Source organism: Temnothorax curvispinosus, unplaced genomic scaffold (genome assembly GCF_003070985.1).
Source record: "Temnothorax curvispinosus isolate PA1 unplaced genomic scaffold, ASM307098v1 QBEX01007734.1, whole genome shotgun sequence".
Taxonomy (NCBI): Eukaryota; Metazoa; Arthropoda; class Insecta; order Hymenoptera; family Formicidae; genus Temnothorax; species Temnothorax curvispinosus.
Window position 1 is genome coordinate 112720 of NW_020217514.1, and position 17310 is coordinate 130029.

Consider the following 17310-nt stretch of genomic DNA (forward strand, 5'->3'; position numbering starts at 1 on the left):
GACCCATGTGTGACTACGAAGGGTTGATCTGCATAGTCCTGCATTAGATTTTTATGTTTCGGCGCGTCGGTACTTGTCTTATAAAACAATCGCAATGCAAGTAGTATATGTTTTTGTCGAAAATCATTCCATTGATTATATGATCAGCTTTGAATTCGTAAATCGTATTTAACGAGCAACTGCGATCTTTTCGCTGCATTTATATACATTCTAGCTCTACTACGCGTGCGGCACGTAGCGATATACACATACTTATAGTCGGTATTTAAATTCTATCGTTCAATTTAAATTGCAGCTTTGTAGCAACCTTGACGGTCCAAGCATTCTTTATCTAGGTGCAAAGGGATACGACACGCGCGATTCCGCGCGCGTCGAAAGGACGGGGGTTGACATGAAGGGCGAGGGCGCAGCGGGGCCCCCCGATAGCGCTTCGCGTTCCGCGAGATACGTCCGGGCGCGGCGAGGCGGATCGGTGGGCATCGTTATCGGGGACGCGGCGCGGCGATTCGAGCCGTTCGAGGTTATGGGACATGCACCGCACGTATATGTATATCCCAGTTCCGTGATCCGTGGTCGCGTTAAAACGACCAGGGCAAGATGGCGCCCCGTCCGTCCCGACGAGGTTACCCAGCGTGCCCCGCGCGATTGATTTGCGCATGTCAGTTGCTCGCATTGCAAATGGCGGCACCTTGTTATTGTTCATGGCGTTTTATGACTTGTCTCTTTATATTAGCGATTATGTCGAGTTTTTTCGCGATCCCTGCCGCGCGCTGTGTGCCGAGTGTCAAGTAGGGCCCGCGCGAGGTGTTTTAGGTTAAGACCAGTGCCCGGGCGGTGTGCCTCCGTGCTGTACGGACCCGTGAAATCCCGGACAGTGTCGGAAAGAAATGGGGTAACGTTGAAATTTTCCTGCGTTCATACGGTATCGGATCGGCGCTGCGCGACGTCCGCGGTGAGGCCCGCTGGACGTGCCGCGGCCGTCGGCGGTCGACGGGATATACGCGGGGGCCTATACGTACGCCCCGCCGCCGTGGTCGCCGCGCCGCGTCGCGCGACGTCCACGTCGTCGGGGGGCGCCCCCGAGGGGGGCGGGGAGAGGAAGAAAAAAAAAATAATTCCCGACTTTTGACGGTCTATCTTGAGCATGCTTGAGCCCACTTCACGTACACCTCCCCCGACGGACAAAATGGTGGCCCCCCCGATATCCCGACGGTCTGGATGCCGTATTTCGGCGAAAATCATTACGGCGCGCGTCGGGACGCGCGTCCCGCGCCGCGTAGCCGCCGATCCCCGTCGACGCGCCCGTCCGCGTTTCGCGCCCCGCCGAAAAAATGCGCTCTATAACCTATTTCGCGAGAGGCTGGTCGCGCGCACGGTGCCCCCGCGGCGGCGGGCCGCTCGCGGGCACCTAGGGGATCTTTAATTGCCCGTACGCGGAGGACCACGGCGAGGTGTTGGACGGGCAACACGTCGCCGCTCCGCGCAGGGGGGAAAAGCCGTGGCCTAGCGGGGGCACGTACGCCCGCCAGGACGGCGACGGCGGGAGGGCCCCGGCCCCGCCGACCGCGGAATCGACTCCCCGCGGGAGTCGCCCCGTGTCTCCCGGAAATCGCGCATCGAATTATAACCTAGTAACGCCTAGCGGGCCTCACTTTTTGTTTATGCGCCTATATACGTGTGCGTGCGCGCGCGCGCGCGCGTGTGTACATATATGATGTGTGCATGTGTGTGGCGCGCGCGCGCGCGCGTGTGTGCGTGCGTGCGTTTGGCTGTGTGTCGTGTGTGTTTTTGTCATTTTCTCGCCGTTCTCGCGCGACCAGCTGCCTATCGATTCTACGGCGAATAATACGGCTTTTCCCGATCGAAAGCACTCTCTCGCCTCTCATTGTCATGGGATCTTAATTATTTCCGCGCGATACGCGATCCTCGCGTGAAAACTTTTTTTTTCCGCGCGCTCGCTTCCTCCATAAAACCGCAACCAATCCGAAATACCATTAGTACCCCATTGCACTATTAAAACTATGATACTGTACGAATGTATGTATGTATGTGTATATACATACTGACCAGCATATGATTTGCCAAGGTTTACACTACGTACGATTTTTTTTTTCACCACCTTGTCATTACTGTCATGTGTGTAGATTGAAGAAGAAAAAAATAAGGTTAGAGGTTTCGAACTGTTTTTAATTTACTGTGCACTTTGTACAGTTGATCTATATTTATATATTTAACTAGAAAATGTTCTACTTTTGTAATATCTGCGAGAGAGTGATTTTGCCTGAATGTGTGTATGTGTGTACTTTATTATAAGAATACTGGATATGTTCAAACATATTTCAAATGTGTTCCATATATGTAAATTATTGTATTATTGTTGTGCAAGTTATCATGCGTATTTTGTTAATATGCATGCGCATTACGCAAGTGGGCGATGTGCATTAATATTGACTTATTTACATGCACAGTGTTAAGTAACAATGTAATATTTGCTTTCTGTGTGATCTAATTGTTCCAATTCTCTGATTTTTTTCGACAGTAAACAAGATTAGTGGTACTGGTGTGATTTGGGGCTGTCGGTGTACGACTGACACACGACATCTCATCATCACACACGTTGGAGCAATACCCCGAGGCGTTTCTACACTCTCTGGGTAGTTATGTGATTTGTGATTGGTACGTATTTCATTATTGTGTAAATATTACCTGTGATTCCTGTAATTGTGATTTTTTTATGTTACAAATAAGAAGTGATTATTGGGATTAAATTGACTTTATCTTATTGAATACTATTAAATACATAAATATGTTAGAATTTATTTAATTTATTTCATTATCTTTGAAGGAAAAGTTGAAAAATACATACACTTTTGTTTTTTTAAATAAGATTCTTTTAATAAAGAAAACAAAATAAACATTACTTAAACTTTTATTAATACTGTCGTTTTTTATAACTTAGATTAAATTTTTTTTATATTACTATTAATCTATCCATTACATACTCACAAGCACTTAAAATTTAATAAAGAACACAAAAATAATATATTTTTTGTTTATTATTGCTACATTTATTACTAATGTACTTTATTTTTTGCTCGGTATTATTGTTAAGGTAATATCAATAATGAATATTACAGTCATGGCGGCAGATAGTGATGGTGATCTGATCGAGACGGTGGTAACCTGTGAGGGTGACCTTGGAGATCCAGAGTTCCCCCGAAAGTTTGAAATCATTGTTGACCATCTCAATACTTTGCTTTGCAAAGGTAAAGCAAGCTTATTTTAGTTTAGTTTATCTTAAGCAAGTTTAGTTTATAGGATATTAATAATTGATATTAATATTAATTATTAATCTTACGTTTAAATAAAATAATTATTAATAAGCAAATGATATATAATTTACAGAAAAGCGAGATGGTCTGAGAGTAGATAAGATAGAACCATGGAATTCTGTCAGAGTAACATTCTCGATACCCAGAGAAGCTGCTTTGCGACTTCGAGAATTAGCGGCTCAGGGTTCTCCAACACTTACACAACTTGGCATACTCTCAGTACAAGTCGAAGGAGATCAGGTAATTAAAACCCATCCGATTGGATTTTTACAGCTTTATTTATATATCATTACCATATCTTAATGATATCATTTTTGTGAATTGTAGAACTGTAGGAAATAAAGAATGATTAAGTGATACATTGTCGTATATTTTTCGCAGGTAATATCTTTAAGGATAGCCAGTCGCTTCGGTGGAGACGCGCAAGAAATTGTGCTACATTCTGGAACTACGCAAGATGGCGGAGCAAAATCACAAGGAGATGCTACTAGTAACGCAGCTGCTGTTGACAGTAACCCTTCGACAGCTTTGCCTGGTCCCAGTAACGCCACCAGTATTTCGTCGACGCTACATAATGTTGCTCAGATAATAGCAGCTGGTAAGTTCTTATGGGTTATGAATGAATAAAAGAATAAAAAAATTAATATTCTATAGCGAAATAAGTTACATAAATTATATAAATTTCTTGTTTCAGGAACATCATCAGAGAAAGCTCCTCAGTTTCGTTCTCCGAATGTAGTCGCGCCCACAGACTGTGATCCTATTCCACCGTTTCTTGCGAAATCGGCACAGTCCACGTCAGCGGGGAATCCTGGCGTTTCCGGAAATCAGCAAGTAATCAATCCTAGTGCATCGCCCAGGAACAACTACAACGGTCCTTTCCCATTTGCCAGTATGACGCACGCTGCCCAAGCAATACACAGTCGCGAATCGCAGTCCACAACAATCAAGAATACGATGCAGTTCAAACACCATGCGCAACCGCCGCCCCCGTATCCATCTCAAGAAAATTTGGCGACAGTCACGGCATTGACGACCGGTCATACAACAACCCAGCCGGTCGTTACGGTCGGACAATTAACGAATCAGTACAAGCCCACGACGATTGCTACAACATCTAGTCTGTCACCAAACAACAGTACCAATTTGGCAGGGAGTTCGAACGGTAGCGGAAATCAGGTCGCCCTGTCCAGTCCGTTGCTCGTGAATCTTTTACAAAACGACGCTGGTTCGCACGCGAATAACGTCATATCTGGTCAGAAGATGTTACCGCCGGCTGTTATCGACAATCCCGGACTTACCAATCGCATGAGACCCACCAAGAAACCTACGGTTAGAAGGAAAGATCTCCCATCGCCCAGCGAATCGCCACCAGCGAATTTGGATACCTTGAGAAGCGAAGACTTGATCGCCGGTACGGCGACGACGACGCCGGTTATTCCCGACTTGCCACAGACTTCTACGCCTTCGGCGTTTGCGACTGTCAACGTTAATCAACCGTCGACGCTTCCACCGCAGCAACATACCGCAGTCAACGTGATTGGTACTAGCGCTGGGCAAAGTATGATGCCACCGCAAGCGGTGCATCAAGTGCCGGCTGGTGGGCAGATGCAGCAGCAGCAGCAGCAGCAAGCGACAGTTTTACACAATCAAGTACAAACGCAGCAAAAGTTTCCCATTAGGCAAGATTTGGCTCATAGAACTTCGCAAGTCCAACTGCAGAATCAACTCTCCGCCAGGCATCCGGTAAACGGACAGCAGATTAGATCATCATTGCAACAACAACGGCAGTTGCTGATTCAACAACAGCAACAACAGCTCCTCGCGCAACCGCAACAGATAAATCAAACACAAATTGTCCCGCAAGTCCCGGCGGCTCAGCCGACTCTGCTTCAGCAACAGAACACGAATGTACAAACAATGTTGCAAGCTGCGTTTAATCAGTCGATATTGCAGCAGCAGCAGCAGCAGCAACTCACCCAACAACTGACACAATATTCGACGGTAGGCTTAAATGTCTCACAACAACGGCTAGGTTACTTAAATAGTCAACGTCAGCAAACTCCGCCGCCTTATCCGAGGCAACCTGTACCGCAACAAACGCATTTAAGCCAGCAGAATCAGGCTCTCAATGTACAACAACAGCTGCATCATAATCAGGTGAAGAACATCAATACAGATACCAGCGCGACTACTGATTTTCGTTACGGGCAGAGCCAGAATATCCTTAGTAGAAATTATCAGTCTCCCGCAACGAGCAATGCTAATGGGACCACGTGGAACGCACAAAGCAATTCTATTCCACAAGGTGCTCAAGTCAACACCACACGTCTGTCAGTCTCGAATCAGGTTTCAGGTGCCTTTCCTCAAAGTGGCTCTCGTATAAATAATTCTACTACTAGCATTGCTCCGTCTGTCAACAAGACGGAGACCTTCGAGTCTCCGAAACCGGAAGAGGAGGCCCCGGAGCCGGAACCGGAACCAGAGTACACCTCGACCGGGAAGATACGACAGTTTCTGATCAATCCTCTGACAGGACACTTAGAGCCAATGCCCAGTGAAAGTTCAGATTCAGAGCCCGAGAGTGCAGTGGATAATCAGGACGATTTCTTCTCCTTTCCGTCTCCGTCAAACGACAGATCGAATTCCATATTCTCCGACGACGACGCGGACAGCAATTTTTCAAGAAGAAACGACACGACGACGAACACGGATCAGTCCGATTCCGAGACAACGGCGAAGTCTACGGCCAGCGAAGGAAGCTTAAAACACAGTAGAATAAAATCCAGTAGGGAGACCGCGCATAGCCCGATGCCGGGGGAGAAAATCAAACTGCGATTGAAATTGGAAAAATCGGAGCCGGTTACACCGGCTTATAAAGTTGACGTTTCTTTCGTGAACACGCCGCCCATGCGGAAAGCCGACAAGTCCGTGAATAAAATGTTCGCCGGTGGTGTCCCGAGTACGGGGACCGGTGACGAACCGCTGCGAGTGCCTCCGTTACACATTTCTTTAAGAGGACGTAACGCTTCAGTAGTACAAAGAGAAAAAGTTAAGAAGTCTCTAAAGGAGAGTGAGGGTGATGCAATTAAGAGGAGAGGTAAATTGAAGAAGATGAAGGAATGCATCGATGGGAACAAGTTGCTGCAGAAGAAATCATTGAACATGATTATAGGCGCTTCGTCTGCATCGAAATTACCTTTGTCTACTTCCACAATAAACAATGCCATTTGTAAAGTCGGTAATAACATGTTGCAAGCCGCTGCAGCCAAATCCAATGCCTTAAAACAAGAACTATCGGTGGACGCTGTACGATTACAAACTGGTACCACTACCAAGCCAAGTTCGAGTAAAAACAGCGACGTCGACGATATACCGTTGAACAGTAGAATACCGTCTCCTTCGAAGCATAAATCTGCGATCGCGAATCAATCTTTAAATACTCCACAAGCTTTAACGAAGACTCAAGTGGATCTCGATGCACAGAACCATATGCAGGAACATAAAATAGGAGGAGGTGAGAAATTCTACTTAATAGCTATATAAATATCGTATGTTTGCTAGTTGTATATTTATATATGTATTTATGTGTAATGATTATATTACAGGTAAAACGAAGAGAAGGGATTCTAAGAAGAAAACCGAATCCGGAGATGGTTTACATCGGGAACAAAATCTGCTGTCGGGAGGTCGAATTTTAGATAATCAAGCGAAATGGAAAAAGCTCGGTTACAAGGGCGATATAACTCATACAATAAGAAAACCGGATTCACTTTTAACCGGAAGTGACTTTAGTACAATCAAGAAGGTTGGCGAAATTCGAAGGACGAGCGATAGCGACATCAATAAATCAGCCATTGAGAGAAGTAATTCATTGAGCAGTGTTGCTTCTAAATTAACGGAGCTTAATGGCGTGAAGAAAGACTTGATTACTCAAGACAAGAGAAGACGGTTAAGCTTGGTGGATGAAAAAGATCTGCATTTAGGAGGTGAATATTAATTCGTAATCTCATTATATGCAAAAATATTTAAATTATTATATTATTTAACTAAATATCTCTTGTGATATTTTTAAATATATATATATCAATTTTGTAATAATTTTTTTATATCAATATTCTAATAATGATAATTCATATATCCAAAGTTACACTCTAAGTAATTAACTTTTATATGTTACAGAATCTCCGAATACAGAAGTTACACATTTTAATAATCAGAAGGCTTCTGAAAGTTCTGCAAATACGGTACCAAGTATAAAAGCAAACGCCAGTCTATCCTTCGAGAGCGATTCTGGATTAAAATCGACAAATTCGTCGGTGCAACAGGGCGACACAAGAAAGCCATCAAACAATCCTGAGACCAAGATACCTGTGCACGTAGAGACTACGACGAAAAATTCTCAACCACCTATGGCTAGGATGCTCTCCGTTAAGAGTAAATCCGACATGGAGAATTATATCGCTGTTAAAAGAGAACACTGTCAGAAGCTGAAGAATCATATGATTGTCAAGAGCGAGGCGAATTCCATCATAAACAGGCACAACAAGACAGTCGAGCAGTTGAGCTTCAGTCATAAGAAGATAATTCAAAACCATGTTAAGCAGGTCGACAAACCGGCGGTGGAGAGCAAAATGGACAGCGCGTCGCAAAGGATCAGCCTGTTGAAGACCGCGCCAGGCTCGGTAATCGGCAACTCGATAGATCAAGTGCCCAGGTCGCAGAGTATCGACGTACCTGCGAGCAAGCCGACCTTGCCCATCGGCGAGATAAACGTGACCGAGGCGAAAGTCAAGCAGAAGCTGCTTGAGAATACAGCGGTACCGATTGGGATCGGCGTCGACGCGAATATCGAGAGAGTCGGTAGCGGTGGTGGCGGCGAGGATTCGGGCATCGAGTCGATGGACGCTCTTTCGGAAAAGTCACCGAACCAAGGGGAGTCACCTCTGCACAGGCCGGCGTCGGCAACCGAATCGGTGACGCAAAGCGGCGCCAAGAATGTAATACAGGGGGAACCTGTACCCTCCTTATCAACCACCAATAAGAACGTGCCTTCCTCAACTAGTAGTAGTGATATGTGTTCAAATTCCCATTCGGAACTTCTCAAGTCCAGTGGCCCACAAAGGTTAAGTCCTGTGTCCGTAACGAATTATTTTGAGAGTCAGTTGAATCGCAATATATCAAACTCCAGTGAGCACGACGCGAAGAATGTGTCTAGCGAAAAATCGTCGACAGTTCCGAGAACTGGTGGTGGACATAGTGATTTGGTTGCTAGTTTAGACACGGCGAATAATGACAAAAGTATGCCCAGTCCCCTGGTGACGGGTACAGTGACTGTTGTGACAGCGTCTATAACCAGCAGTATGAATAGTGATAATAACTTATTGCAATGCGCGCATCAGCAAGCGAAGGACTTCTCCGATAAGGACAGTTCTAGCGTTAAATTAGAGAGTACTGTTAACCAAAATGATCAGGGTAAGGCAAACTCTAAGCACGAGGAGTCGAGAGCTGCGGAGAGCGTATCCGAGGACAGCGCGAAGGCGGTTGTAGAAAGTAACAGTGCAATTAGACTAAGCGATGAACCTCACGGACAGAATAATAATATTAATAATAATAATAATAATAATGGTGTGCCTATAATACAAAATCACGTTGCTTATAATAAAGTTGAAACTGTAAAGCTCGATAGTAGTGCGGTCGCGAACAATGCTAATGCGGCGACAGATAATTCTTGCTCGAACGGTGAGAGTTGCAATTCAGAAATCAAAGTAGAATCTAAAATTAACGTAAAAGTGGACGATACCAGGCAAATCGATCGGTTCGAGGTCTCAAAAAGCAGTAACGTTCCACTGAGCATAACGTCGGTTAAGCTGGAAACGTGCACCGAACAGAACCAGAAGTATAATGTACAAAGCCATCAGCAGGTCACGCTCAAAGAGCCTTCCGTGAATCTTCAAAAGGTTACGGACGATTTGGTTAAGAAGATGGTTAACGATACGAGCGATCTGAACGCGGGTATCCAGTCACCCCTCGGCGAAGATCCGCAGCCGATCAGGATCACCCCGCCCCTGTACACGTACTCCAATCCCGTGGTGCTGCAGCGAGACGAAACACCGAGTCCGGCGGCGCAGAATCCCGAAGTGGACTCCAGCGACCTGGAGCACCTCAAGCGTAAACGTAGGAGAAAGCAGGAGCTCGAGGGTCGGCAGGACGTTATATGCATAGAGGACAACGATGAGGGACACTTTGTCGAGAGGCTCAACTCCAACAGCTCGGAGGAGTACGTCAAGAGGCCGCCGAAGTCGTTGCTGGAGCAGCTGCTGATCGATATCCCGAACGACAGCAACGAGAAAAGATCGCTGAGAACCAGATCGCAGAAGTTGAACAGTCCGGATATCGCCAAGACGCCGAAGAGCAGCCCTCACGGTCCTAACAAATTAGAGGAACGCCGTAGTATATCGCCCTACGCGAAAGCAAGTCCAAAACTGGCAGTATCGAAACTGTCTCCTAACGCGACAATAAAAATAGGGAAACGGAAAAGGCAAGAGAGCGAGAGTTCCGTTGCGTCGAGCACAGCTGATGATCCACAGTCAAGACCAGGTAAACGGAAATGCTCAGAGAATGCTGCAGAACTTATTAAAGCTTGCATGGGTGTAGAAGAGACTGGTTCTATAAAGAAACAAGTACCTGGCAAGGAAGAGCAATCAAAGAAGGGGTTCAACATATTGGCAAAGGCTAAGAAAGGTGTTTATTTCACGCTACTATTTCTCTGTGTGTTGTCTAGTAGTTAAATCTTTTTTTTTTTTTCTTACATTTGATATCCAAATATCTTTCTTTTCTTATTCAATATTTTTCTACATATACAGGCTGTTTAGCTATTAGCGCATCAAATATCAATGACAGATTTTTTGACGAATTTCAAGTTGCATGAAAATTTCTCTTTATAGCGAAAATTTTATGAATGACTTAATTTTCTGAAATTTTAAATGTTATAACTTGATCTTTTTATACGTATGTGCATATGTGTGTGCGTGTGTGTGAATTCTTCAAAACAAAAAGATATCTATCTCGTAGTATGATATATTGTAACGGACGATAGAGTCCTTCATCAAATTTTCGCTAAGGAAATCCCGAATTCATTAAGGAATTTCTCATTATCAGCTAATGCGGTAGGTGGACATCCTGTATATATTATAGATTTTGTATCGTTAGCAAATTACAAGGACTGCCAAAAACAGAACTGTTTGTAAGTTAGGACGTGCCGAAGATTTATTGGTAATCGAGAACCAATCGTTATTATACGAAAATACAAGCTTATGATAATGGCCGGTCGGCTCTATGGAAATGTAGTAATTTAAATCACTACAATGGCTGAAGAACATTGAATACTTATAATACCCGACACACAGCTACCTCTCAATCTCACTCTAGCGCGTGCCTCTAATTCTAAATTCGCCTGTCTCTCTCACAGATTTGTCTGATTTACGATTGTTGGGCCAGACTTATATGTGACATAAGCGTTTTTATATTTTTAGGTCCCATTGTGGTAGAAGTAGATTCGTCTGATGACGAACCATTGATTGAGTCTGTAGGAAAAGCAAGAGTACGATTGTCAGATGAAACATCCGCTGCTTCCCCAAAGCCCAAAGATCAAAAGTAAGCAACACTGAACGCATTCTTTTAACGGTGGCCAGAAAAGTAATAGAAAACTAATCTCTTGAGATTTGAGAGTTCCGCTACGTAAGATAAGCTTTTGTTTTAAAGTGAATTTTTTTAAGCAGTTTTTTTTTTAAAACAGAAACAGCTGTTTCTGGCAGTCAAATTAATTCCAGTAATATATCAAATTTCAATGCCAGTAATAGAGTGCAAAGAGAGAGCCGTTTGTTAACCACCAAGCAACCGAGTACGGCAACTGTGATGACGACGACGACGACGATGACGACGTCAACGACGACGACGGCGATGACGACGATGACGATAACAACAGCAACAATAACGACGACGCCGACATTGACGACGATCACGACGATCACGACTGCGACTGCGACTACGGCGGCGGTGGCAACGGTGGCAACGGCAACGGCGGCAGTTACTGTTGGGAAGGAGAGATTACGGGGCACTTCCGTATCCAGCAACGAGTCTGTGGGCGAAGTAACGACAAGAAGGTCTGTACGGCAGAATACAGCTTCACCTCTAGCTACACCAGCAAGCAACACTAGGGGCGCATCCAAATCCTCGGACGATATTAACAGAAGGAAAACTCGTAGTGGTGCTGGTATGTAATCGATTTACTCTTTAGAATAGCCTCACCTAAAGGGTACACGACTGCACTTAATCTCTAGATTTGCAATTATCAATTTATTGTCGACTAGCATGTCTATTTCTAGTATTATTGTTAATATGCAAAAGGTCTGTTTCATTAAAATTTGCAGTTTCTATTCTATTTTTTATCCTTTCTCTCCCAAGTTCTTGGCATGTCATTATGTCAAATATAGCCAAGTTTCACATTAATTGAGAGACATAGATGTTTTAGCGTTTTTTTTTTTGTATGTTTTGCATACTATTTTAACTGAGAACACCTCGTACAGCGGGAAAACATTGTTTTAGTAACGGCGGAGACGGCGGAACAAGCGAAACGGAGGCGAATATCCCGAGAAAACAAATGACCTTCGGGAAGTGACCTTGACAGTGATTAGCTACCGCTCGTCAAGGCCTATCTGTCTGATTGTAAATCCGACATAAACGGGTATTTGATTGCCGTGTGGCTGGATCCCACCTGGTGAAACTGTATGCGTCACACTAGCGCACAACGTTGCTGTATGTGTACCGGGAGTATCGTATAATATATTAAAAAGAAGTGCTGGACGGTGTGAAAGCATCTCGTGCTGTAAAACATTTATTGGTCTCGATATTAAATTAGTCATGGATAAAAGATAGCATCTATGAATTTCTGTTCATTCTTTCACGTCTTCACGTTTTCTTTGTCTCCTTTTCTTTTTTTGTCCTTTCTGTTTTTTTTTCTCTAAAGTATAGAGTATAAGGATTATGTTGTTGCAAGTTTGAAAAAAAATATTGTTTGAAAAGAGTTTTGTATATTTAATGAACCATCCATTTTTTGTTATTTGTTATAACTTTAAATATCTAAGAATAGCGCATATAAAGAACGAACTAAAGGACGAAAGCAATTTTGCTTTAGTCATCTTTTCACCGTCTAGCATTCTCGTTTATACCGTACTCCTTATAAACAGCAAAGTTTAGTTACTCAGATATAACTTGCTCAAATGCATCACACTACGATCTAAGTAACTGAACTAATCCAAAACTGCCGAGATATTGTATGTAACTTTCTTTTACCAGTCAAATGTTTCATTCTATCGACAAGTACTAAATTTCATTCTTCGATGTGCAATTTTCTAACGTCGTTATTAGATGTAAACGAGACGAAGAGCTAGCTTTATAGAGATTTAAGAAAATTTAAAGAAGCCCAAATTATATTTATGTTTCGGGAATCATCTTCTCTCATAATAATTCCTTTCGTTCATTGTATGTATCAGTACAAAGTAATAACGGTAAAAGAAAGTCCAAATTTTTAAGGCATTAAAAACGCGAATCCGATTGTACTGCCGTAAGTAAAATACATATTTACCGTGGACAAATTTACTAACTGGTGGAGCTTAGATTTGCTACTCTGACGACTTTGCTGATAGACTCTGTTTAGACAAATGTCTCTGTTTGTGTATACATATTAATTTATTGTGTGTCATCTCTATTTGTTATGAAAGTTTTCTGTACATATATATGTAGGTAAAGTGCACATATATATATATATACATTTATATATGTATATATACATAAAATAACAATATATGAATTTTTCGCACGATTAGTTTCTGCCATATGCTGTAAGCTCCACGCCACGACACAAAGCAGTAAAACGCTTTCGTACTTATCTATGCGAAAGATGAAAATGTTTTTGAGACGTTGGTCCGATATTCGGACAATTATGCCACAATTACACCTAAATATTGGGAATAAATTTACATATTGATATATAAGGACAATGACAAACGTGAAAGCTGTGTTTTTTCACATTTGTAATTTATATTCCAGAGATGGATGTATATTTTAACCAGCAATTTAGCGATTAAGTTCGTAATTACATTATTGTAATATTTTTGTTTTTTCAGACTTAGCAAACATAGTCTTTCAGTAAGAGGTTCGTCTTGAGTTATAATATCGCAGAGGCCGGGATATATAGGACTTTTGAAAAAGGATTTATTTTATTTATGAAACGTAAATACAGTGAACGTTGGAAGACATGCATGAATATGTGAAGATGATAAGAATAACTATTATAAGAAAACTAATTAATACAAAAAAAATGTTAATTTGATATAGGTAATATATGAATGAATATATTTTGTAAATAATTTCTTGTAAAGATGGACAAAAAGCACTACCCGTTGTATATATAGGAACTGTTTAAATTTTTATTAAATTAGTAATAATTAAAATCGTGCAAGAAGTCGTAATTGTCATTATTATTAATTATTCTCTCGCGTTCATGTAATTAAGATACTAACTCTTCTTATACAAATTTAAAATCACATTGAATTATATGTGCATACGTATATACAAATGTAAATCTATGTATGTGATTTATATCGATTATTGTTTTCATGAACAGATAATCTAGTTTTGTATTGTATAAATATAACTTACACCACAGTTGAGGATCTTTAAAGTTCTAGCTGAGCCTGCAGTAGTCATCACGTAGCACCGTTCAAATTTTTCATGAAAATGTGCATTTCTTATCCAGTTCTAATAATAGACATCCTTCTTTTCACACAACAAATCAAATTTAGGATATCATTTAGCAAATAATATTTCATGAATTATCAATAATTATATATGTACGTTGATAATTTGTTAATAATCAATTATTTATCTTAGCTACGTTCCTCCAGATTCCCTTTAATTTTCTGTAGATGTTACATATGTGTGTTAAATGCTCTATAGACAACTTTCTGTGACACATCAATACGGATAAATACGTTCTTAGGGTATTTGTCTGCGATTGTGATTGTGAATTATACCAATATGTATACACTGTTAAAAATTGTGTATTAAAAATGTGATCGTAATCTTGTTTCTGAACATAGATGATTTTGTATAAATCTCCGATTTCTCGTCACAGACCAAGTAAACGTTTATTATATGATACAAGAAAGATTGTCGTAACAATTGTTACAAGCATAGAATGTACAAAGTACGATAAGCGCAATGCTCAACTACGTAGTGTGTGCATAAAAAAAGAAATTTTCCAATACTTTTCCCAAAGGCTCGATGGCTACCAGGCGACCCTTCTTTAATAGAAATGCTTTTCTCACGCTAAGATTAAATACTGAATTTAATAATATTTAAAATAGGAAAGAATTTCACCGATCTATATGCCCAGAAAATTAAGAGAGACAGAGACTGCTTCTTGGGTTGTAGTTTCGTTGAATTTGTTCCTATTTTCAATATCGATTTAAATTATTTAGTTAGAATATTGCTTGTTTATTAGAATTTATTTCTATTGTAGAAACAAGAAACACATACAGACAGACACATATACAAATATACACTGGATCATATATTGTATATAATAGCGTGCTTATTTTACTCGGATGGGAAATTACACAACCTGATTATATTGTACATAAAAAATATGAAGAAAATGGGTACAGGACTCGCGCGTTTGATTTAATCCATATCCTATAACGCAAATAGGATCGAGTGTAATATACATAATAATTTAATTGCAGAATATGCAGGAATAATTGAAGGATTGTAATTTCGATGTAAAAAAATATTCTCTTTCGCATTAGATAGATAGGCTAGGCATTATTATGTTACAATTTTATCATTGAATATTACATTTATATGATTGTATAGATTATAAACGAGAGTAAGCTCTTTTGTGTAAATACAAGTATCTTTAAGTATAAGCGGACATTTTTAGCGCGCTCGCATAATTAAGGAGCTTCTAAAGAGTATCTCTGCCGTGTAATCGCATATGCAATGTAAGAGGGAGCGGTTAAATAATGCACCAAAGATCGGATGCCGGAGTAACGATGGCAGGCAACTGTCGGCATCAGCGCCGTCAGCGATTTTGAGATGCGGGTGTACGTGTGAGAAGCTCAATAAATAATCAGTGTTGATATTTCGTGGTTCGTATAAACGGTGTAAAGTCTATGCTACACATGCTACCATCGCAATCTACAATAATTATGCCGATAACAAATGATCTTTTACGTCTGTTTATATATATATATATATATATATATATATATATATATATATAATATATATATGTATAATATAATCGCGTGCTTGACGAGCTCCTTAATTTTGTAGGCAGAGCCGCAAAAAAATTATATTATGTATATGGATGTGCGTTTTAAGATCACCAGATGGATATGTGGTTTGATGATTTTAAAACCTGCTATATGCAAAACATTTGTATTTTTAGTATTTGGTTATACGATATATAAATAGCAGTAAAAAAAGGAAGTAAACGATTGATAATAATCCAAGTGGATATAAATCTATATATATACATATATATATATATATAAAAAATATATATATATATAGATATAGATATGAAATAAAGAATTAGATACCATATTATATTTGTAGAAACGATTGAGCACGTGAGAGATATCGCGCTATGATTATATGGAGAAAATATTACAATTATATTATTACCTATTATTACACAAAGTGAATACACAACATAGTAATTTGCTAATTGTATCTTTTAATAATTATTGTAGACACATTGATGAAAAAGGTTTTTTTCTTGTTATTAATTATTAATTACCATAGACTTATAAGACAATGAAAAATGTGTTATAAAAAAAAAAACTGATGCGTTTGCTTGTTTTGTATTGCATTCTACCCATTTTCATCGAGCGGCTCGCCGTTATTTCTAATTATTTAACGCGAGCGGATTGCTATATAATTTACGTGTACTTTTACGTTCAATATTTTTATTGTATCAAATGCACCGCAACTCATTTATGTAGCGATTATTTTTTAATTGATACTGCCAAAAGATCTCGGTCTATCGAAAACAATTGCCACGTGAAAATTACAGAATTTCCACAATAATCCACGATTTGCTGCTATCTCTTGCATCGTTATTCGTCGTTTGCTAGAATTGTCAATCGATATAATAATACAAAAGATTTGACGTTTACTTTCTTACGCGAAATATATTTTAAAATTGTAATGTATATGTATTATACATGCAATGCGTAATGTAAAAAACACGAATAGATGGATCTTTTCGTTTTCACGCTTCATATGAAAATTGCAATTTTCTAATCCGAATCTCTTTATTCGCGCTCGATACGATTCTATTCTAATTGTGTACATTTATATATTCGTATCTCAGTCATCTCTCTTGGAAGACGACGCTCGATCGGAAATGAAGAAGACACTCTGATAAAATTGTTGTGTCTCGTATCATTTTTTACAATGATAGAAAAATCGAAGCAGAATGATTTTGCGAACAAAGTTTTCTGTATAAGCTCATCACATCGCGGAAATTATTCACGCGGATGACCGACACGCGAACCTGTTGACCTTTCAGATCAGATGCTATCGAGAATCGATGAATTCCGTCTCTATTTTGCAATTCTATTAACAAAAACGACAATTCGCATATAATGCATCGTCTTGTCGAATCTAGGCGCTGCCTAAAAAATATATATTCCAGCAGTAATGATTACAAAAAGCGAGAATTTGCGAGGAGTCATTTCTATACAATTTGCTATATAATTATATATTGTCGCAATTTGCTATATAATAAACATATTACTACATAATTATCTTATCCTTTAACATATAATTTTATAACGAAAATTTGTTCCTATTGAATCTTCCGACGCATATAATCAACTAAACAAAAAAAATATTTTTCTATAAT

The 17310-nt window shown here is 40.4% G+C and overlaps 1 protein-coding gene across 6 annotated transcripts; it reads left to right on the forward strand.

Annotated features, from left to right (window-relative positions):
• Positions 1-688: 688 nt before the first annotated feature.
• On the forward strand, positions 689-15981 carry LOC112457301. 6 transcript variants are annotated; one of them, XM_025020245.1, is made up of 11 exons: positions 689-892; positions 2540-2676; positions 3138-3266; positions 3406-3572; positions 3714-3930; positions 4027-6849; positions 6941-7321; positions 7515-10076; positions 10868-10988; positions 11189-11607; positions 11921-15981. In XM_025020245.1, the coding sequence occupies exons 3-11, from the start codon at positions 3140-3142 to the stop codon at positions 12010-12012; spliced, it is 6909 nt and encodes a 2302-aa protein (XP_024876013.1). In that variant the 5' UTR covers positions 689-892; positions 2540-2676; positions 3138-3139; the 3' UTR covers positions 12013-15981. The 6 variants fall into 6 exon arrangements, with proteins under 6 accessions (XP_024876013.1, XP_024876016.1, XP_024876014.1 ...); XM_025020248.1 differs by having other exon boundaries at positions 11940-15981; XM_025020246.1 differs by having other exon boundaries at positions 11195-11607.
• Positions 15982-17310: the final 1329 nt, after the last annotated feature.

Excerpts from the sequence above, each read along its gene's own strand:
- LOC112457301 (XM_025020245.1), top strand. The coding sequence starts at position 3,140 with ATGGCGGCAGATAGTGATGGTGATCTGATCGAGACGGTGGTAACCTGT. Across the intron at positions 3,573-3,713 it reads TACAAGTCGAAGGAGATCAG|GTAATATCTTTAAGGATAGC; the intron begins GTAATTAAAACC and ends TATTTTTCGCAG. Across the intron at positions 6,850-6,940 it reads GGAACATAAAATAGGAGGAG|GTAAAACGAAGAGAAGGGAT; the intron begins GTGAGAAATTCT and ends ATTATATTACAG.